This window comes from Somniosus microcephalus, unplaced genomic scaffold (assembly GCF_052327205.1).
Source record: "Somniosus microcephalus isolate GS21.2 unplaced genomic scaffold, FLI_Smic_1.0 scaffold597, whole genome shotgun sequence".
In the NCBI taxonomy this organism is placed as follows: domain Eukaryota; kingdom Metazoa; phylum Chordata; class Chondrichthyes; order Squaliformes; family Somniosidae; genus Somniosus; species Somniosus microcephalus.
In genome coordinates this window covers 15001-37662 of record NW_028225784.1, presented here as the reverse complement: position 1 = coordinate 37662, position 22662 = coordinate 15001, and the positions used below count along the sequence as shown (strand labels likewise).

Here is a 22662-nt window from a genome sequence, read left to right as displayed (position 1 = left end):
AGTTACGTGGAGAGACTGGAGAAGCTGGGGTTGTTCTCCTTAGAGCAGAGAAGGTTAAGGGGAGATTGACCAGAATGGTACCAGGGATGAGGGACTTCAGTTACGTGGAGAGACTGGAGAAGCTGGGATTGTTCTCCTTAGAGCAGAGAAGTTGAAGCGGAGATTGACCAGAATGGTACCGGGGATGAGGGACTTCAGATACGTGGAGAGACTGGAGAAGCTGGGGTTGTTCTCCTTAGAGCAGAGAACGTTAAGGGGAGATTGACCAGAATGGTTCCAGGGATGAGGGACTTCAGATACGTGGAGAGACTGGAGAAGCTGGGATTGTTCTCCTTAGAGCAGAGAACGTTAAGGGGAGATTGACCAGAATGGTACCGGGGATGAGGGACATCAGTGATGTGGAGAGACTGGAGAAGCTGGGGTTGTTCTCCTTAGAGCAGAGAAGGTTAAGGGGAGATTGACCAGAATGGTTCCAGGGATGAGGGACTTCAGTTACGTGGAGAGACTGGTGAAGCTGGGATTGTTCTCCTTAGAGCAGAGAAGTTTAAGCGGAGATTGACCAGAATGGTACCAGGGATGAGGGACTTCAGATACGTGGAGAGACTGGAGAAGCTGGGGTTGTTCTCCTTAGAGCAGAGAAGGTTAAGGGGAGATTGACCAGAATGGTTCCAGGGATGAGGGACTTCAGTTACGTGGAGAGACTGGAGAAGCTGGGGTTGTTCTCCTTAGAGCAGAGAAGGTTAAGGGGAGATTGACCAGAATGGTTCCAGGGATGAGGGACTTCAGTGATGTGGAGAGACTGGAGAAGCTGGGGTTGTTCTCCTTAGAGCAGAGAAGGTTAAGGGGAGATTGACCAGAATGGTTCCAGGGATGAGGGACTTCAGTTACGTGGAGAGACTGGAGAAGCTGGGGTTGTTCTCCTTAGAGCAGAGAAGGTTAAGGGGAGATTGACCAGAATGGTTCCAGGGATGAGGGACTTCAGTTACGTGGAGAGACTGGAGAAGCTGGGGTTGTTCTCCTTAGAGCAGAGAAGGTTAAGGGGAGATTGACCAGAATGGTACCGGGGATGAGGGACTTCAGTTACCTGGAGAGACTGGAGAAGCTGGGGTTGTTCTCCTTAGAGCAGAGAAGGTTAAGGGGAGATTGACCAGAATGGTTCCAGGGATGAGGGACTTCAGTTACGTGGAGAGACTGGAGAAGCTGGGGTTGTTCTCCTTAGAGCAGAGAAGGTTAAGGGGAGATTGACCAGAATGGTACCAGGGATGAGGGACTTCAGTTATGTGGAGAGACTGGAGAAGTTGGGGTTGTTCTCCTTAGAGCAGAGAAGGTTAAGGGGAGATTGACCAGAATGGTACCAGGGATGAGGGACTTCAGTTACGTGGAGAGACTGGAGAAGCTGGGGTTGTTCTCCTTGGAGCAGAGAAGGTTAAGGGGAGATTGACCAGAATGGTACCAGGGATGAGGGACATCAGTGATGCGGAGAGACTGGAGAAGCTGGGATTGTTCTCCTTAGAGCAGAGAAGGTTAAGGGGAGATTGACCAGAATGGTTCCAGGGATGAGGGACTTCCGTTACGTGGAGAGACTGGAGAAGCTGGGATGGTTTTCCTTAGAGCAGAGAGGGTTAAGGGGAGATTGACCAGAATGGTACCAGGGATGAGGGACTTCAGTTACGTGGAGAGACTGGAGAAGTTGGGGTTGTTCTCCTTAGAGCAGAGAAGGTTAAGGGGAGATTGACCAGAATGGTACCAGGGATGCGGGACTTCAGTTACGTGGAGAGACTGGAGACGCTGGGGTTGTTCTCCTTAGAGCAGAGAGGGTTAAGGGGAGATTGACCAGAATGGTACCAGGGATGAGGGACTTCAGTTACGTGGAGAGACTGGAGAAGTTGGGGTTGTTCTCCTTAGAGCAGAGAAGGTTAAGGGGAGATTGACCAGAATGGTACCAGGGATGAGGGACTTCAGTTACGTGGAGAGACTGGAGACGCTGGGGTTGTTCTCCTTGGAGCAGAGAAGGTTAAGGGGAGATTGACTAGAATGGTACCAAGGAATGAGGGACTTCAGTTACATGGAGAGACTGGTGAAGCTGGGATTGTTCTCCTTCGAGCAGAGAAGGATAAGTGGAGATTTAATATAGATGTTCGAAATTACGAGGCATTTTGATACTAGCAGGAGGGTCGATAATCAGATGGGTTTGGGTCCATTGGGATTGTGTACAGTGGGAGTGAATGGGAAAGGGTTTGGGCCCATTGGGATTGTGTTCAGTGGGAGTGAATGGGAAAGGGTTTGGGTCCATTGGGATTGTGTACAGTGGGAGTGAATGGGAAGGGGTTTGGGTCCATTGGGATTGTGTACAGTGGGAGTGAATGGGAAGGGGTTTGGGTCCATTGGGATTGTGTACAGTGGGAGTGAATGGGAAGGGGTTTGGGTCCATTGGGATTGTGTACAGTGGGAGTGAATGGGAAGGGGTTTGGGTCCATTGGGTCAAATCGGTGTAAGCTCGCCAACAGTACTGCCCCTGTGCGAATGACAATGCAGGAGGATTATCGACTGCAGTCAGCTTGACGTTGATAGATTGTGATTGACGAAATGCGACCCTGTATTATTGTGATTCCCATCTCCACCTCCTCAGTGCAACCATGTGATGGAGTGAGATTATTCAGTACTGAGCAAATTAGCTGCGAGATTTGTTCGGAGAGGGATGTCGCATCCAATATAAGAGGGGACGCTCAACGCGAAACGAGAAATCAATGGGTTCAGCAGAACTGTGGGAACAGAGGTGGATGGAAGGGAAGGGGGTGGGTGAACACAAGGCTGTTGGAAAAGGGAGGGAGTCAGGTATGACGGGGTGCAGGGCATCATCCAGTCGTTTCAATCAGTGGGAGAGGGTGTGTGAGAGTGATTGAGAGAAATACAGAGTGATTGAGAGAGCGAGGGGGAGAGAGAGAGAGAGAGAGACAGAGTGAGTGAGGAAGAGAGAGAGAGAGAGAGAGAGACAGAGTGAGTGTGAGAGAGAGAGACAGAGTGAGTGAGAGAGAGAGAGAGAGACAGAGTGAGAGAGAGAGACAGAGAGAGAGACAGAGAGAGAGAGAGAGAGAGACAGAGAGAGACAGACAGAGAGAGAGAGAGAGAGACTGAATGGGCCTCCTCCTGTTCCTGTGTAACTGGCTCGAGGGGGCTGAATGGGCCTCCTCCTGTTCCTGTGTAACAGGCTCGAGGGGCTGAATGGGCCTCCTCCTGTTCCTGTGTAACAGGCTCGAGGGGCTGAATGGCCTCCTCTTGTTCCTGTGTAACAGGCTCGAGGGCTGTATGGGACTCCTCCTGTTCCTGTGTAACAGGCTCGAGGGGCTGAATGGCCTCCTCCTGTTCCTGTGTAACAGGCTCGAGGGGGCTGAATGGGCCTCCTCCTGTTCCTGTGTAACAGGCTCGAGGGGCTGAATGGGCCTCCTCCTGTTCCTGTGTAACAGGCTCGAGGGGCTGAATGGGCCTCCTCCTGTTCCTGTGTAACAGGCTCGAGGGCTGTATGGGACTCCTCCTGTTCCTGTGTAACAGGCTCGAGGGGCTGAATGGGCCTCCTCCTGTTCCTGTGTAACAGGCTCGAGGGGGCTGAATGGGCCTCCTCCTGTTCCTGTGTAACAGGCTCGAGGGGCTGAATGGCCTCCTCCTGTTCCTGTGTAACAGGCTCGAGGGGACTGAATGGGACTCCTCCTGTTCCTGGGTAACAGGCTCGAGGGGCTGAATGGGCCTCCTCCTGTTCCTGTGTAACAGGCTCGAGGGGCTGAATGGGCCTCCTCCTGTTCCTGTGTAACAGGCTCGAGGGGGTGAATGGGCCACCTCCTGTTCCTGTGTAACAGGCTCGAGAGGGCTGAATGGGCCTCCTCCTGTTCCTGTGTAACAGGCTCGAGAGGGCTGAATGGGCCTCCTCCTGTTCCTGTGTAACAGGCTCGAGGGGCTGAATGGGCCTCCTCCTGTTCCTGTGTAACAGGCTCGAGGGGGCTGAATGGGCCTCCTCCTGTTCCTGTGTAACAGGCTCGAGGGGGCTGAATGGGCCTCCTCCTGTTCCTGTGTAACAGGCTCGAGGGGGCTGAATGGCCTCCTCCTGTTCCTGTGTAACAGGCTCGAGGGACTGAATGGGCCTCCTCCTGTTCCTGTGTAACAGGCTCGAGGGGGCTGAATGGGCCTCCTCCTGTTCCTGTGTAACAGGCTCGAGGGGCTGAATGGGCCTCCTCCTGTTCCTGTGTAACAGGCTCGAGGGGCTGAATGGGCCTCCTCCTGTTCCTGTGTAACAGGCTCGAGGGGCTGAATGGGCCTCCTCCTGTTCCTGTGTAACAGGCTCGAGGGGGCTGAATGGGCCTCCTCCTGTTCCTGTGTAACAGGCTCGAGGGGGCTGAATGGGCCTCCTCCTGTTCCTGTGTAACAGGCTCGAGGGGGCTGAATGGCCTCCTCCTGTTCCTGTGTAACAGGCTCGAGGGACTGAATGGGCCTCCTCCTGTTCCTGTGTAACAGGCTCGAGGGGACTGAATGGGCCTCCTCCTGTTCCTGTGTAACAGGCTCGAGGGGCTGAATGGGCCTCCTCCTGTTCCTGTGTAACAGGCTCGAGGGGCTGAATGGGCCTCCTCCTGTTCCTGTGTAACAGGCTCGAGAGGCTGAATGGGCCTCCTCCTGTTCCTGTGTAACAGGCTCGAGGGGGCTGAATGGGCTCCTCCTGTTCCTGTGTAACAGGCTCGAGGGGCTGAATGGGCCTCCTCCTGTTCATGTGTAACAGGCTCGAGGGGGCTGAATGGGCCTCCTCCTGTTCCTGTGTACCAGGTTCGAGGGGGCTGAATGGGCCTCCTCCTGTTCCTGTGTAACAGGCTCGAGGGGCTGAATGGGCCTCCTCCTGTTCCTGTGTAACAGGCTCGAGGGGCTGAATGGGCCTCCTCCTGTTCCTGTGTAACAGGCTCGAGGGGGCTGAATGGGCCTCCTCCTGTTCCTGTGTAACAGGCTCGAGGGGGTGAATGGGCCTCCTCCTGTTCCTGTGTAACAGGCTCGAGAGGGCTGAATGGGCCTCCTCCTGTTCCTGTGTAACAGGCTCGAAGGGCTGAATGGGCCTCCTCCTGTTCCTGTGTAACAGGCTCGAGGGGGCTGAATGGGCCTCCTCCTGTTCCTATGCAACAGGCTCGAGGGGTTGAATGGGCCTACTCCTGTTCCTGTGTAACAGGCTCGAGGGGCTGAATGGGCCTCCTCCAGTTCCTGTGTAACAGGCTCGAGGGGCTGAATGGGCCTTCTCCTGTTACACACACACACACACACTCGCACTCACTCACACTCACACTCACACACTCACACACATTCTCTCTCACACACACTCTCTCACACACACACTCACACACACACACTCACACACATACGAGAATGAGCACAGAGTTACAAGCTAGAAAGTTCAAGCAAATTTTCTGCAATAAATCCATTTGCAATGCCCAGACACACAGCCTATGTTTAATTCAAAATCATGAAGCATTCAGCTCGTGACTTCAAGCAGTCTGACCTAATTCCAGTTTGTCCTGTGGCTCACGCTCTTTATATTAAACATTGCACACCCGCTCGCCCCCCTCCATCCCCCACCCCCTGCTCCAGTTTCCGCTCATCCGATGGGGCACTGGGTCTGTGCTGGTGGGCTATTTGACCGGGGGAGGAGGGTCCCAGGACCCGCAAACTCAGCGCAGATCGGGTTAACTTAATCTCCATGCCATCCAAATGAATTTGTTAATTATCCAGCCCCATTTTTTGCCTTTGAATGATGCCGTTTAATAATTTATTCAATTTTCACATTAAAAAAAATATTTAATTCAAATCGGCTGAAGTTCTGGGGCGAAAATGAACTGCTAAGGCAGAACATTGTCCAACTCCACCCCACCTTCCGCTAGTGATAGCCTTAATAGCGAAATCAAGCATGGTTGTTCCTGCACGGTAAATGTTGCGGTCAGTCAGAGCGCAATTGCAAACGTCGGGCTGCAGACCGCGAGCTGGCACTCTTCTGTGGCCTAAGATGCTTGGTTGTTCCTGCACGGTAAATGTTGAGGTCAGTCAGAGCGCAATTGCAAACGTCGGGCTGCAGACCGCGAGCCGGCACTCTGCTGTGGCCTAAGATTCTTTCGCGTTTGATGAGACATCCGGGGTGTGACGCGACAGCATGTGGTACGCGGAGCGTGACACCTCGGAGAAAAGAAAGAAAACTGCATTTCTATAGCGCCGTGCACAGCCTCGGGACTTCCCAAAGCACTTTACAGCCAATGGAGGACTATTTTTGAAGTTTGGTCTTTAGCAAGTTCCCACAAACAGATCGGTTTTATTTTACTGATATTGGTTGAAGGATGAATATTGGCCCCAGGGAACTGAGGCGACCTCCCCTGCTTTCCTTGGAAATAGTGGCCGTGCGTTCTTTTATGTCCACCTGAGAGGGTAGACAGAGCTCCCTCAGTACTGCTCCTCTGACAGTGCGGTGCTCCCTCAGTACTGCTCCTCTGACAGTGCAGCGCTCCCTCAGTACTGCCCCTCCGACACTGCGGCACTCCCTCAGTACTGCCCCTCCGACAGTACAGTGCACCCTCAGTACTGCCCCTCCGACAGTGCAGTGCTCCCTCAGTACTGCTCCTCTGACAGTACAGCGCACCCTCAGTACTGCCCGTCCGACAGTGCGGCGCTCCCTCAGTACTGCCCCTCCGACAGTGCGGCGCTCCCTCAGTACTGCCCCTCCGACAGTGCGGCGGTCCCTCGGTACTGCCCCTCCGACAGTGCGGCGCACCCTCAGTACTGCCCCTCAGACAGTGCGGCACTCCCTCAGTACTGCCCCTCCGACAGTGCGGCGCTCCCTCGGTACTGCCCCTCCGACAGTGCGGCGCACCCTCAGTACTGCCCCTCAGACAGTGCGGCGCTCCCTCAGTACTGCCCCTCCGACAGTGCGGCGCTCCCTCAGTACTGCCCCTCCGACAGTACATCTCGGGGGGTTGTAGGGCTGGAGGAGGTTACAGAGATAGGGAGGGGTGTAGGGGCTAGAGGAGGTTACTGAGATAGGGAGAGGTGTAGGGGCTGGAGGAGGTTACAGAGATAGGGAGGGTTGTAGGGGCTGGAGGAGGTTACAGAGATAGGGAGGGTTGTAGGGGCTGGAGGCGGTTACAGAGATAGGGAGGGGTGTAGGGGCTGGAGGAGGTTACAGAGATAGGGAGGGGTGTAGGAGCTGGAGGAGGTTACAGAGACAGGGAGAGTTGTAGGGCTGGAGGAGATTACAGAGATAGGGAGGGGTGTAGGGCCTGGAGGGGTTACAGAGATAGGGAGGGTTGTAGGGCTGGAGGAGGTTACAGAGATAGGGAGGGGTGTCGGGGCTGGAGGAGGTTACAGAGATAGGGAGGGGTGTAGGAGCTGGAGGAGGTTACAGAGACAGGGAGAGTTGTAGGGCTGGAGGAGATTACAGAGATAGGGAGGGGTGTAGGGCCTGGAGGGGTTACAGAGATAGGGAGGGGTGTGGGGGCTGGAGGAGGTTACAGAGATAGAGAGGGTTGTAGGGGCTGGAGGAGGTTACAGAGATAGGGAGGGTTGTAGGGGCTGGAGGAGGTTACAGAGATAGGGAGGGGTGTAGGGGCTGGAGGAGGTTACAGAGACAGGGAGAGTTGTAGGGCTGGAGGAGATTACAGAGATAGGGAGGGGTGTAGGGGCTGGAGGAGGTTACAGAGACAGGGAGGGTTGTAGGGCCTGGAGGAGGTTACAGAGATAGGGAGGGGTGTAGGGGCTGGAGGAGGTTACAGAGCTAGGGAGGGGTGTAGGGGCTGGCGGAGGTTACAGAGATAGGGAGGGGTGTAGGGGCTGGCGGAGGTTACAGAGATAGGGAGGGTTGTAGTGGCTGGAGGAGGTTACAGAGATAGGGAGGGGTGTAGGGGCTGGAGGAGGTTACAGAGACAGGGAGAGTTGTAGGGCTGGAGGAGATTACAGAGATAGGGAGGGGTGTAGGGGCTGGAGGAGGTTACAGAGACAGGGAGGGTTGTAGGGCCTGGAGGAGGTTACAGAGATAGGGAGGGGTGTAGGGGCTGGAGGAGGTTACAGAGATAGGGAGGGGTGTAGGGGCTGGCGGAGGTTACAGAGATAGGGAGGGGTGTAGGGGCTGGCGGAGATTACAGAGATAGGGAGGGTTGTAGGGGCTGGAGGGGGTTACAGAGATAGGGAGGGGTGTCGGGGCTGGAGGAGGTTACAGAGATAGGGAGGGGTGTAAGGGCTGGAGGAGGTTACAGAGATAGGGAGGGTTGTTGGGGCTGGAGGGGGTTACGGAGATAGGGAGGGGTGTAGGGGACTGGAGGAGGTTACAGAGATAGGGAGGAGGCGAGGGCCATGGAGAGGTTTTGAAAACGAGGATGAGAATTATAAAATCGAGCTGTTGCTGGACTGGGAGCCAATGTGGGTCAGCGAGCACAGGGGGTGAGGCGTGAATGGGACTCGGTGCGAGTTAGGACACGGGGCAGCAGAGACTTGGATGACCTGAAGTTTACGTCGGGTGGAATGCGGGAGGCTGGTCAGGAGATCGTTGGAATAGTCGAGTCTGGAGGTAACAATAGCATGGACGAGGGTTTCAGCAGCGGATGAGCTGAGGCAAAGGCGGAGACGGGCGATGTTACTGAGGTGGAAGTAGGTGGTCTTTGAAATGCTGCGGATATGTGGTCGGAAGCTCATTTCAGGGTCAAATATGACACCGAGGTTGCGAACAGTGTGGTTCAGCCTCAGACAGATGTTGGGGAGAGGGATAGAGTCAGTGGCTCGGGAACGGAGTTCCTGGCGGGGACCGAGAACAACGGCTTCGATCTTCCCAATATTTAATCAGAGAAAATTTCTTCTCATCCGGAACTGTATGTCGGACAAGCGGTCTGACAATTTAGAGACCGCGGAGGAGTCGAGAGAAGAGGTGGTGAGGTAGAGCTGGGTGCCGTCCGCGTACATGTAGAATCTGACGCTGTGTTTTCGGATGATGTCACCAAGGGGCAACATGTAGTAGAGCAAGTTATTATCTTAATGGCAAGAAACTGGAAAGTACTGAAGTACAAAGGGATCTGGGGGTCCTGGTGCACGAAACTCAAAAGGTTAGTATGCAGGTGCAGCAAGTGATTAAGAAGGCCAATGGAATGTTGGCTTTCATTGCTAGGGGGATAGAATATAAAAATAGGGAGGTATTGCTTCAGTTGTACAAGGTATTGGTGAGACCGCACCTGGAATACTGCGTACAGTTTTGGTGTCCATACTTAAGAAAGGACATACTTGCTCTCGAGTCAGTACAAAGAAGGTTCGCTCGGTTAATCCCGGGGATGAGGGGATGGACATATGAGGAGAGGTTGAGTAGATTGGGACTCTACTCATTGGAGTTCAGAAGAATGAGAGGCGATCTTATTGAAACATATAAGATTGTGAAGGGGTTGGATCGGGTGGATGCGGGGAGGATGTTCCCGATGATGGGTGAAACTAGAACTAGGGGGCGTAGTCTTAGAATAAGGGGCTGCTCTTTCAAAACTGAGATGAGGAGGAACTACTTCACTCAGAGGGTGGTAGGTCCATGGAATATGCTGCCCCAAAAAGCTGTCGAAGCTACATCATTACATAAATTTAAAACAGAAAGAGAAAATAGACAGTTTCCTAGAAGTAAAGGGAATTAAGGGTTACGGGGAGCGGGCAGGAATTTGGACACGAGTCTAGGTTCGGATCGGTCGTGGCCCTGTGGGTAGCGGAGCGGGCCCAGGGGCCGTGTAGCCTGATCCTGCTCCTATTTCGTGTGTCTAATTCTGTTAGATTCAGGAGATGGTTCTGTGATAGTGGATTGGCGGTTAGGATCAGATCAGCCATGATCTTATTGAATGGCGGAGCAGGCTCGAGGGGCCGATTGGCCTACTCCTGCTCCTATTTCTTATGTTCGTATGTTCTTAAGTAGGAGGGGGCCAAGGATAGATCCTTGGGGGACACCAGAGGTAACGATGCGGGAGTGGGAAGAGAAGCCGTTACAGGTGATTCTCTGGCTACGATTAGATAAGAATGGAACCAGGCGAGTGCAGTCCCACCCAGCTGGACGACGGTGGAGAGGTGTTGGAGAAGGATGGAGTGGTCAACCGTGTCAAAGGCTGCAGACAAGTCAAGAAGGACGAGGAGGGATAGTTTACCTTTGTCACAGTCTTTATCTGAGGAAGGACGTTCTTGCCATGGAGGGAGTGCAGCGAAGATTCACCAGGCTGATACCTGGGATGGCAGGAATGACGTATGAGGAGAGATTGGGTCGATTGGGCTTATACTCGCTGGAGTTTAGAAGAATGAGAGGGGATCTCATCGAAACTTATAAAATTCTAACAGGACTGGACAGACTAGATGCAGGAAGGATGTTCCTGATGGCCGGGGAGTCCAGAACCAGGGGTCACAGTCTAAGGATAAGGGGTAAGCCATTTAGGACAGAGATGAGGAGGAATTTCTTCACCCAGAGAGTGGTGAACCTGTGGAATTCTCTACCACAGAAGGCAGTGGAGGCCAGTTCATTAAATATATTCAAGAAGGATTTAGATATATTTCTTGAGGCTAAAGGGATCAAGGGATATGGGGAGAAGGCAGGGACAGGGTACTGAATTTGGATGATCAGCCATGATCTCATTGAATGGCGGAGCAGGCTCGAGGGGCCGAATGGCCTACTCCTGCTCCTATCTTCTATGTTTCTATGAGAGAGAGAGAGAGACAGAGAGAGAGGGAGAGAGACAGAGAGAGAGGGAGAGAGACAGAGAGAGAGAGAGAGAGACAGAGAGAGAGGGAGAGAGACAGAGAGAGGGAGAGAGACAGAGAGAGAGAGAGAGACAGAGAGAGAGAGAGACAGAGAGAGAGACAGAGAGAGAGACAGAGAGAGAGACAGAGAGAGAGGGAGAGGGAGAGAGACAGAGAGAGAATCCCGCCCCGCGGAGTACAGACTATCTCGAGGGGATGGTCATGGAGCTGCTGGCAGCCTCTGTGGAGAGAGATTGCCTGGAGAAGTTTCTGAGACTGTTCAAAGTCTGAGTGAGAAACCCGACTGATTTATTAAATTTCCATGCTGCAGTCTCTTGCAGTAGTTGCGGTTTAAAAATAGGAAGGAGATTGCTAGGGGGGAATGGGGAATGGATTGCGCTTTACAAGAAAGGGCTGCAGTGTGAAGGGAGGGGGAGAGAGAAAAAACTCTGAAAAAAGCTGCAGGGACATTCGAAAGCCATCTGAAATCTGTCGAGTGGAATAAAAGGTTTTTTCTTTTGAAATCTCCGCACACAGGGGGTCACAGAGAGAGAGAGAGACAGAGAGAGAGACAGAGACAGAGCAGGAGAGTGAGAGAGAGGCAGAGAGAGCGAGAGAAAGAAAGACAGAGAGAGATAGAGAAAGAGAGAGACAGAGAGACAGAGAGAGAGAGAGATAGAGAGATAGAGAAAGAGAGAGACAGAGAGAGCGAGAGAGAGAGACAGAGAGAGATAGAGAAAGAGAGAGACAGCGAGAGAGAGAGATAGAGAGATAGAGAGAGCGAGAGAGAGAGACAGAGAGAGATAGAGAAAGAGAGAGACAGCGAGAGAGAGAGATAGAGAGATAGAGAAAGAGAGAGATAGAGAAAGAGAGAGCAAGAGAGAGAGATAGCGAGAGAGAGAGAGCAGGAGAGAGACAGAGACAGAGAGAGAGAGTCACAGAAAGACAGAGTCAGAGAGAGAGACAGAGGGAGGGAGAGAGAGAGACAGGGAGAGAGAGAGAGAGAGACAGGGAGAGAGAGAGACAGAGAGAGAGAGACAGAGAGAGAGACAGGGGGAGAGAGAGAGAGAGAGAGAGACAGAGAGAGAGAGAGACAGAGAGAGAGACAGGGAGCGAGAGACAGAGAGAGAGAGAGACAGAGAGAGAGAGACAGAGAGAGAGACAGAGAGAGAGAGAGAGGACAGAGAGAGGGAGAGTGGGAGAAGTCGAGCGAGGGAGAGAAGAGCCGGAGGCTGCACTGAGCTGATTGAGATGTATTGAAACCGACAGCACACACAGCAACAACGAACCATTGAGAATAAATTAATGCCTTTCTCTTGGCCAATTTGATCATTGCAGAGAATATAATTTCACCGAGCCGTCCCCAAGGTCCTTCTGCTCTCCGCATTTTTCTCTTATTTTCATCAAGTGACCCCTCCATTCCCTTCCCCTCCAAACCCTTCCCCTCCAAACCCCTCCCGTCCAATCCAATCCCCTCCAATCCCCTCCCCTCCAAACCCCTCCCCTCCAAACCCCTCCCCTCCAAACCCCTCCCCTCCAATCCCCCTCCCTCCATTCCCCTCCCCTCCATTCCCCTCCCCTCCAATCCCATCCCCTCCATTCCCCTTCCCCTCCAATCCCCCTCCCCTCCAAACCCCCTCCCCTCCAAACCCCTCCCGTCCAAGCCCCTCCCCTCCAATCCCCCTCCCCTCCAATCCCCTCCCCTCCAATCCCCTCCCCTCCAAACCCCTCCCCTCCAATCCCCCTCCCCTCCAATCCAATCCCCCTCCCCTCCAATCCCCCTCCCTCCATTCCCCTCCCCTCCAATCCCATCCCCTCCAATCCCGCTCCCTGCAAACCCCTCCCCTCCAATCCCCCTCCCCTCCAATCCCCCTCCCCTCCAATCCCCCTCCCCTCCAATCCCCCTCCCCTCCAATCCCACTCCCCTCCAATCCCACTCCCCTCCAATCCCCTCCCCATTGTTCCTGAAGGTGCTGACTCTCGCTGGGTTAAACATTGACAGGAACCTGTGGCCTCCCTGGGTCTGTCTGTGTGGAGCTCAGGACCATGCACCGACGAGGGGACTGAGATCAGCTATTTCAGCATCAATTGCCGGGGCCCCTTCCCTCTCTTCATCTCCCCTTTCCTTTCAAAGCACCAAGCTTGGTCTCCTCTGATCCAGCCCTTGACTGACCTCAACATCTCTCTCCAGCCCTCTCTGCTAATCCGCCCCCCGCCTTCTCCCTTCGCCTTGCCATTGGCGGTGGTACCACTAATGGTTTAGGCCATAAACTCCACGATCCCATCCCTAAACCCCCTCCGCCTCCCTCTCGGAAAAACTCAAGAACATAAGAATTAGGAGCAGGAGTCGGCCATTCGGCCTCTCGAGCCTGCTCCGTCATTCAGTAAGATTTCTCCTCATCTCAGTCCTAAATATAGAAACACAGAAGATAGGAGCAGGAGTAGGCCATTCGGCCCTTCGAGCCTGCTCCGCCATTCAATGAGATCATGGCTGATCATCCAAATTCAGTACCCTGTCCCTGCTTTCTCCCCTAATCCCTTCATCCCTTCAGCCTTAAGAAATATATCCAACTCTTTCTTGAATATATTTAATGAATTGGCCTCCACCGCCCTCTGTGGCAGAGAATTCCACAGGTTCACCACTCTCTGGGTGAAGAAATTCCTCCTCATTTCAGTCCTAAATGTCCTACCCCTTATCCTTAGAGTGTGACACCTGGTTCTGGACTCCCCGACCATCGGGAACATCCTTCCTGCATCTAGTCTGTCCAGTCCTGATAGAATTTTATAGGTTTCGATGAGATCCCCTCTCAATCTTCTAAACTCCAGTGAGTATAAGCCCAATCGACACAATCTCTCCTCATACGTCATTCCTGCCATCCCAGGTATCAGCCTGGTGAATCTTCGCTGCACTCCTTCCATGGCAAGAACGTCCTTCCTCAGATAAGGCGACCAAAACTGCACACAATACACAAGGTGCGGTCTCACCAAGGCCCTGTACAACTGCAGCAAGACATCCTTGTTCCTGTACTCGAACCCTCTTGCTACGAAGGCCAACATACCATTTGCCTTCTTAACCGCCTGCTGCACCTGCATGCTTACCTTCAGCGACTGGTGCACAAGGACACCCAGGTCTCTTTGCACTTCCCCTTCTCCCAATCTATTGCCATTCAGATAATAATCTGCCTTCCTGTTTTTGCCACCAAAGTGGATAACCTCGCATTTATCCACGTTATATTGCATCTGCCATGCTTCTGCCCAATCGCCCAACCTGTCCAAATCGTACTGGAGTTTCTCGGCATCCTCCTCACAGCACACACGCCCACCCAGCTTTGTGTCGTCTGCAAATTTGGAGATATTACATCCAATTCCCTCGTCCAGATCATTAATATATATTGTTAACAGCTGGGGTCCTAGGACCGATCCTTGCGGTACCCCACTAGTCACTGCCTGCCACTCAGAAAACGACCCATTTATTCCAACTCTCTGCTTTCTGTCCGCCAACCAGTTCTCTATCCAAGTCAATACCTGGCCCCCAATCCCATGACCCCTTATCCTGAGACTGTGACCCCCTGGTTCTAGACTCCCCAGCGAGGGGAAAACATCTACCCTGTCAATCCCCTTAAGAATTTTATATGTTTCAATGAGATCACCTCTCATTCTTCTACCCTCCAGAGAATATATGCACACTCTGCTCAATCTCTCCTCAGAGGTCAATTCCCTCATTCCAGGAATAAGGGGACAACCTCTTTGACCAAGGTTTCAGTCGGCCCATTTCTAACATCTCCTTGAGTTGCATGGAGAGATTGGAGAAGCTAGGGTTGTTCTCCTTAGAGCAAAGAAGATGAAGAGAAGATTGACCAGAATGGTACCAGGGATGAGGGACTTCAGTTACGTGGAGAGACTGGAGAAGCTGGGGTTGTTCTCCTTAGAGCAGAGAAGGTTAAGGGGAGATTGACCAGAATGGTACCAGGGATGAGGGACTTCAGTTACGTGGAGAGACTGGAGAAGCTGGGCTTGTTCTCCTTAGAGCAGAGAAGGTTAAGGGGAGATTGACCAGAATGGTACCGGGGATGAGGGACTTCAGTTACGTGGAGAGACTGGAGAAGCTGGGGTTGTTCTCCTTAGAGCAGAGAAGGTTAAGGGGAGATTGACCAGAATGGTACCGGGGATGAGGGACTTCAGTTACGTGGAGAGACTGGAGAAGCTGGGATTGTTCTCCTTAGAGCAGAGAAGGTTAAGGGGAGATTGACCAGAATGGTACCAGGGATGAGGGACTTCAGTTACGTGGAGATACTGGAGAAGCTGGGGTTGTTCTCCTTAGAGCAGAGAAGGTTAAGGGGAGATTGACCAGAATGGTACCAGGGATGAGGGACTTCAGTTACGTGGAGAGACTGGAGAAGCTGGGGTTGTTCTCCTTAGAGCAGTGAAGGTTAAGGGGAGATTTGATAGAGGTGTTCATAATTACGACGGGTTTTGGTAGAGTAAATAAGGAGAGACTGTTTCCAGTGGCAGGAGGGTCGAGAACCAGAGGACACAGATTGAAGATAATCGGTAAAAGAATCAGAGGGGAGATGAGGAAAATGTTTTTACGCAGCGGGTTGTTGTGATCTGGAACGCGCTGCCTGAAAGGGCGGTGGAAGCAGATTCAACAGTAACTTTCAAAAGGGAATTGGGTAAATACTGGAAGGGGAAAAATTCACAGGGCTACGGGGAAAGAGCAGGGAGTGGGACTAATTGGAGCGCTCGGTCAAAGGGCCGGACAGGCACGATGGGCCGAATTGCCTTCGAGAAGGTGGTGGTGAGCCTCCGCCTTGAACCGCTGCAGTCCGTGTGGTGAAGGTGCTCCCACAGCGCTGTTAGGGAGGGAGTGCCAGGATTTTGACCCAGCGACGATGAAGGAACAGCCGATAGATTTCCAAGTCAGGATGGTGTGTGACTTGAGGTGGTGGGGTAACAACGCGCCTGCTGCCCCTTGTCCTTCTTCAAGACCGCCAGACGTCCCAAAGTGCTTCACAGCCAATGAAGTACTTTTGAAGTGTAGTCACTGTTGTAATGTGGGAAACGCGACAGCCAATTTCTGCACAGCAAGCTCCCACTAAAAGCAATGTGATAATGACCAGATAATCTGTTTCAGTGACGTTGATTGAAGGATAAATATTGGCCCCAGGACACCAGGGAGAACTCCCCCCTGCTCTTCTTCCAATAGTTGCCATGGGATCTTTTACTTCCACCTGTTAAAGCAGACGGGGCCTTAGTTTAACAACCCATCTGAAAGACAGCCCCTCCGACAGTGCGGCGCTCCCTCAGTACTGCCCCTCCGACAGTGCGGCGCTCCCTCAGTACCGACGCTCCGACAGTGCGGCGCTCCCTCAGTACTGACGCTCCGACAGCGCAGAGCTCCCTCAGTACCGACGCTCCGGCAGTGCGGCGCTCCCTCAGTACCGCTCCTCCGACAGTGCAACGCTCCTTCAGTACCGCCCCTCCGCCACTGCGGCGCTCCCTCAGTACTGCTCCTCCGACAGTGCGGCGCTCCCTCAGTACTGCCCCTCCGACAGTGCGGCGCTCCCTCAGTACCGCCCCTCCGACAGTGCGGCGCTCCCTCAGTACTGCCCCTCCGACAGTGCGGCGCTCCCTCAGTACTGCCCCTCCGACAGTGCGGCGCTCCCTCAGTACTGCCCCTCCGACAGTGCGGCACTCCCTCAGTACTGCCCCTCCGACAGTGCGGCGCTCCCTCAGTACCGCCCCTCCGACAGTGCGGCGCTCCCTCAGTACTGACGCTCCGACAGTGCGGCGCTCCCTCAGTACCGCCCCTCCGACAGTGCGGCGCTCCCTCGGTACCGCCACTCCGACAGTGCGCCGCTCCCTCAGTACTGACGCTCCGACAGTGCGGCGCTCCCTCAGTACCGCCCCTCCGACAGTGCGGCGCTCCCTCGGTACCGCCCCTCCGACAGTGCAGCGCTCCCTCAGTACTGCCCCTCCGACAGTGCGGCGCTCCCTTAGTACCGCCCCTCCGACAGTGCGCCGCTCCCTCAGTACTGACGCTCCGACAGCGCAGAGCTCCCTCAGTACCGACGCTCCGGCAGTGCGGCGCTCCCTCAGTACTGCCCCTCCGACAGTGCGGCGCTCCCTCAGTACTGCCCCTCCGACAGTGCGGCGCTCCCTTAGTACCGCCCCTCCGACAGTGCGCCACTCCCTCAGTACTGACGCTCCCTCAGTACCGACGCTCCGGCAGTGCGGCGCTCCCTCAGTACCGCTCCTCCGACAGTGCAGCGCTCCCTCAGTACCGCCCCTCCGCCACTGCGGCACTCCCTCAGTACTGCACCTCTGACAGTGCGGCGCTCCCTCAGTACTGCCCCTCCGACAGTGCAGCTCTCCCTCAGTACTGCCCCTCCGACAGTGCAGCGCTCCCTCAGTACTGCCCCTCCGACAGTGCGGCGCTCCCTCAGTACTGCCCCTCTGACAGTGCGGCACTCCCTCAGTACTGCCCCTCCGACAGTGCGGCGCTCCCTCAGTACTGCCCCTCCGACAGTGCGGCGCTCCCTCAGTACTGCCCCTCCGACAGTGCGGCGCTCCCTCAGTACTGCCCCTCCGACAGTGCAGCACTCCCTCAGTACCGCCCCTCCGACAGTGCAGCACTCCCTCAGTACTGCCCCTCCGACAGTGCAGCACTCCCTCAGTACTGCCTCTCCGACAGTGCGGCGCTCCCTCAGTACTGCCCCTCCGACAGTGCGGCGCTCCCTCAGTACTGACCCTCCGACAGTGCAGTGCTCCCTCAGTACTGCCCCTCCGACAGTGCGGCGCTCCCTCAGTACTGCCCCTCCGACAGTGCGGCGCTCCCTCAGTACTGACCCTCCGACAGTGCGGCGTCCCTCAGTACTGACCCTCCGACAGTGCGGCGCTCCCTCAGTACTGCACTCGGAGTGACAGCCTAGATTTCTGTGCTCAAGTCCCTGGAGTGGGACTTGAACCCACAACCTTCTGACTCCGAGGCGAGCGTGCTACCCCGTTGACGCACAACTGCAGTGCGATGGAGAACTGTCATGCTGGAGAACCTGCTTCAGCCTGTCCCGGCTCGCCTAGCATTTCCTTCGCGGCAGAGTGAGACGGGACTGTGGCAAAGGGAGCGAACCGCTTTCAATTCTCGCCTTTCTTTCACCCAGGGAGCAACACTAGGATCACCCAGCAACCTCTGGACCAGGTCGTGGTGGCTGGACAGAGGGCTGTCCTCTCGTGCGCCGTGTTCAACTACTCCGGTATCGTGCAGTGGACGAAAGATGGCCTCGCGCTTGGCATGGGCAACGGCCTACCAGGTAATGTCCTCGATCTGACCCTCGCCCCTCGCACAACCCATCCCTGGGAGTGTTTGACGGGACAGTGTAGAGGGAGCTTTACTCTGTATCTAACCCCGTGCTGTACCTGCCCTGGGAGTGTTTGATGGGACAGTGTAGAGGGAGCTTTACTCTGTATCTAACCCGTGCTGTACCTGCCCTGGGAGTGTTTAATGGGACAGTGTAGAGGGAGCTTTACTCTGTATCTAACCCGTGCTGTACCTGCCCTGTGAGTGTTTGATGGGACAGTGTAGAGGGAGCTTTACTCTGTATCTAACCCCGTGCTGTACCTGCCCTGGGAGTGTTTGATGGGACAGTGTAGAGGGAGCTTTACTCTGTATCTAACCCGTGCTGTACCTGCCCTGGGAGTGTTTGATGGGACAGTGTAGAGGGAGCTTTACTCTGTATCTAACCCCATGCTGTACCTGTCCTGGGAGTGTTTGATGGGACAGTGTAGAGGGAGCTTTACTCTGTATCTAACCCGTGCTGTACCTGCCCTGGGAGTGTTTGATGGGACAGTGTAGAGGGAGCTTTACTCTGTATCTAACCCCATGCTGTACATGCCCTGGGTGTGTTTGACGGGACAGTGTAACCCTGCTCCACGTTTTCCAGCATGGCCCAGGTATCGGATCGTGGGGGAGACGGAAAAGGGCGAACACGACCTGGAGATCCAGGAAGCGGAACTTTCAGACGACGCAGTCTACGAGTGTCAAGCGACGGAGGTTGCCCTTCGGTCCGACAGAGCTACATTGACCGTACTGAGTAAGTACCCACACATCTAGGACTGTTCCAACACACTGCATGGCCTCCGACACCCCTCCCTATCTCTGTAACCTCCTCCAGCCCTACAACCCTCCCTATCTCTGTAACCTCCTCCAGCCCCTACACCCCTCCCTATCTCTGTAACCTCCTCCAGCCCCTACAACCCTCCCTATCTCTGTAACCACCTCCAGCCCCTACACCCCTCCCTATCTCTGTAACCTCCTCCAGCCCCTACAACACTCCGAGATCTCTGCGCTCCTCCAATTCTGCCCTCTTGCGCATCCCCCGATTTCCATCGCTCCACCATTGGCGGCCGTGCCTTCAGCTGCCTGGGCCCCGAGCTCTGGAGATCCCTCCCTAAACGTCTCCGCCTCTCTCTCCTCCTTTAAGACGCTCCTTAAAACAACCTCTTTGACCCAGCTTTTGGTCACCTGTCCTAATATCTCCTGATGTGGCTCCGTGTCAAATTCTGCCTGATAATCGTTCCTGTGAAACACCTTGGGACGGTTTTACTATGTTAAAGGTGCTATATAAAAACCAGTTGTTGTTGAGGAGTGCATGAGAAGGGAGAGTGTCCATGGGCTGTGGGAGGAGATTAAATGGGTGGGTAGAGTCCGTGATAGGGGAGAGTGTCCATGGGCTGTGGGAGGAGATTAAATGGCTGGGTAGAGTCCGTGATAGGGGAGAGTGTACACGGGCTGTGGGAGGAGATTAAATGGGTGGGTAGAGTCCGTGATAGGGGAGAGTGTACACGGGCTGTGGGAGGAGATTAAATGGGTGGGTAGAGTCCGTGATAGGGGAGAGTGTACACGGGCTGTGGGAGGAGATTAAATGGGTGGGTAGAGTCCGTGATAGGGGAGAGTGTACACGGGCTGTGGGAGGAGATTAAATGGTTGGGTAGAGTCCATGATAGGGGAGAGTGTACATGGGCTGTGGGAGAAGATTAAATGGGTGGGTAGAGTCCGTGATAGGGGAGAGTGTACACGGGCTGTGGGAGGAGATTAAATGGGTGGGTAGAGTCCGTGATAGGGGAGAGTGTACACGGGCTGTGGGAGGAGATTAAATGGGTGGGTAGAGTCCGTGATAGGGGGGAGTGTACATGGGCTGTGGGAGGAGATTAAATGGGTGGGTAGAGTCAGTGATAGGGGAGAGTGTACATGGGCTGTGGGAGGAGATTAAATGGGTGGGGAGAGTCCGTGATAGGGGAGAGTGTACACGGGCTGTGGGAGGAGATTAAATGGGTGGGTAGAGTCCGTGATAGGGGAGAGTGTACACGGGCTGTGGGAGGAGATTAAATGGGTGGGTAGAGTCCGTGATAGGGGAGAGTGTCCATGGGCTGTGTGAGGAGATTAAATGGGTGGGGCGAGTCTGTGATAGGGGAGAGTGTACATGGGCTGTGGGAGGAGATTAAATGGGTGGGGCGAGTCTGTGATAGGGGAGAGTGTACATGGGCTGTGGGAGGAGATTAAATGGGTGGGGCGAGTCCGTGATAGGGGAGAGTGTACATGGGCTGTGGGAGGAGATTAAATGGGTGGCTAGAGTCCGTGATAGGGGAGAGTGTACACGGGCTGTGGGAGGAGATTAAATGGGTGGGTAGAGTCCGTGATAGGGGAGAGTGTACACGGGCTGTGGGAGGAGATCAAATGGGTGGGTAGAGTCCGTGATAGGGGAGAGTGTACATGGGCTGTGGGAGGAGATTAAATGGGTGGGTGGAGTCCGTGATAGGGGAGAGTGTACATGGGCTGTGGGAGGAGATCAAATGGGTGGGTAGAGTCTGTGATAGGGGAGAGTGTACACGGGCTGTGGGAGGAGATTAAATGGGTGGGTAGAGTCCGTGATAGGGGAGAGTGTACACGGGCTGTGGGAGGAGATTAAATGGGTGGGTGGAGTCTGTGATAGGGGAGAGTGTACATGGGCTGTGGGAGGAGATTGAATGGGTGGGTAGAGTCAGTGATAGGGGAGAGTGTCCATGGGCTGTGGGAGGAGATTAAATGGGTGGGTGGAGTCTGTGATAGGGGAGAGTGTACATGGGCTGTGGGAGGAGATTGAATGGGTGGGTAGAGTCTGTGATAGGGGAGAGTGTCCATGGGCTGTGGGGGGAGATTAAATGGGTGGGTAGAGTCCGTGATAGGGGAGAGTGTCCATGGTCTGTGGGAGGAGATTGAATGGGTGGGTAGAGTCCGTGATAGGGGAGAGTGTACATGGGCTGTGGGAGGAGATTAAATGGGTGGGTAGAGTCCGTGATAGGGGAGAGTGTCCATGGGCTGTGGGAGGAGATTAAATGGGTGGGTAGAGTCCGTGATACGGGACAGTGTCCATGGGCTGTGGGAGGAGATTAAATTGGTGGGTAGAGTCCGTGATAGGGGAGAGTGTCCATGGGCTGTGGGAGGAGATTAAATGGGTGGGTAGAGTCTGTGATAGGGGAGAGTGTCCATGGGCTGTGGGAGGAGATTAAATGGGTGGGTAGAGTACGTGATAGGGGAGAGTGTACATGGGCTGTGGGAGGAGATTAAATGGGTGGGTAGAGTCCGTGATAGGGGAGAGTGTCCATGGGCTGTGGGAGGAGATTAAATGGGTGGGTAGAGTCCGTGATAGGGGAGAGTGTACACGGGCTGTGGGAGGAGATTAAATGGGTGGGTAGGGTCTGTGATAGGGGAGAGTGTACATGGGCTGTGGGAGGAGATTAAATGGGTGGGTAGAGTCCGTGATAGGGGAGAGTGTACATGGGCTGTGGGAGGAGATTAAATGGGTGGGTAGAGTCCGTGATAGGGGAGAGTGTACATGGGCTGTGGGAGGAGATTGAATGGGTGGGTAGAGTCCGTGATAGGGGAGAGTGTTCATGGGCTGTGGGAGGAGATTAAATGGGTGGGTAGAGTCTGTGATAGGGGAGAGTGTACACGGGCTGTGGGAGGAGATTAAATGGGTGGGTAGAGTCCGTGATAGGGGAGAGTGTACATGGGCTGTGGGAGGAGATTAAATGGGTGGGTAGAGTCCGTGATCGGGGAGAGTGTCCATGGGCTGTGGGAGGAGATTAAATGGGTGGGTAGAGTCCGTGATAGGGGAGAGTGTACACGGGCTGTGGGAGGAGATTAAATGGGTGGGTAGAGTCCGTGATAGGGGAGAGTGTCCATGGGCTGTGGGAGGAGATTAAATGGGTGGGTAGAGTCTGTGATAGGGGAGAGTGTACACGGGCTGTGGGAGGAGATTAAATGGGTGGGTAGAGTCCGTGATAGGGGAGAGTGTACACGGGCTGTGGGAGGAGATTAAATGGGTGGGTAGAGTCTGTGATAGGGGAGAGTGTACATGGGCTGTGGGAGGAGATTGATTGGGTGGGTAGTGTCCGTGATAGGGGAGAGTGTACATGGGCTGTGGGAGGAGATTAAATGGGTGGGTAGAGTCCATGATAGGGGAGAGTGTACACAGGCTGTGGGAGGAGATTAAATGGGTGGGTAGAGTCCGTGATAGGGGAGAGTGTACACGGGCTGTGGGAGGAGATTAAATGGGTGGGTAGAGTCCGTGATAGGGGAGAATGTACATGGGCTGTGGGAGGAGATTAAATGGGTGGGTAGAGTACGTGATAGGGGAGAGTGTACATGGGCTGTGGGAGGAGATTGAATGGGTGGGTAGAGTCTGTGATAGGGGAGAGTGTACATGGGCTGTGGGAGGAGATTAAATGGGTGGGTAGAGTCTGTGATAGGGGAGAGTGTACACGGGCTGTGGGAGGAGATTAAATGGGTGGGTAGAGTCCATGATAGGGGAGAGTGTACACGGGCTGTGGGAGGAGATTAAATGGGTGGGGAGAGTCCGTGATAGGGGAGAGTGTACA

At 54.4% G+C, this 22662-nt stretch overlaps 1 protein-coding gene across 1 annotated transcript in view; it reads left to right on the top strand.

The window, feature by feature from the left end:
* The window catches only part of LOC147081270 (kin of IRRE-like protein 1), a gene marked incomplete at its 3' end in the record, with an annotated part of 64087 nt that overhangs the window by 27489 nt on the left and 13936 nt on the right, over positions 1 to 22662 (top strand). The window contains 2 exon segments of the mRNA XM_085980847.1: positions 17907 to 18056; positions 18687 to 18836. Coding sequence (XP_085836973.1) covers positions 17907 to 18056; positions 18687 to 18836 — 300 coding nt within the window.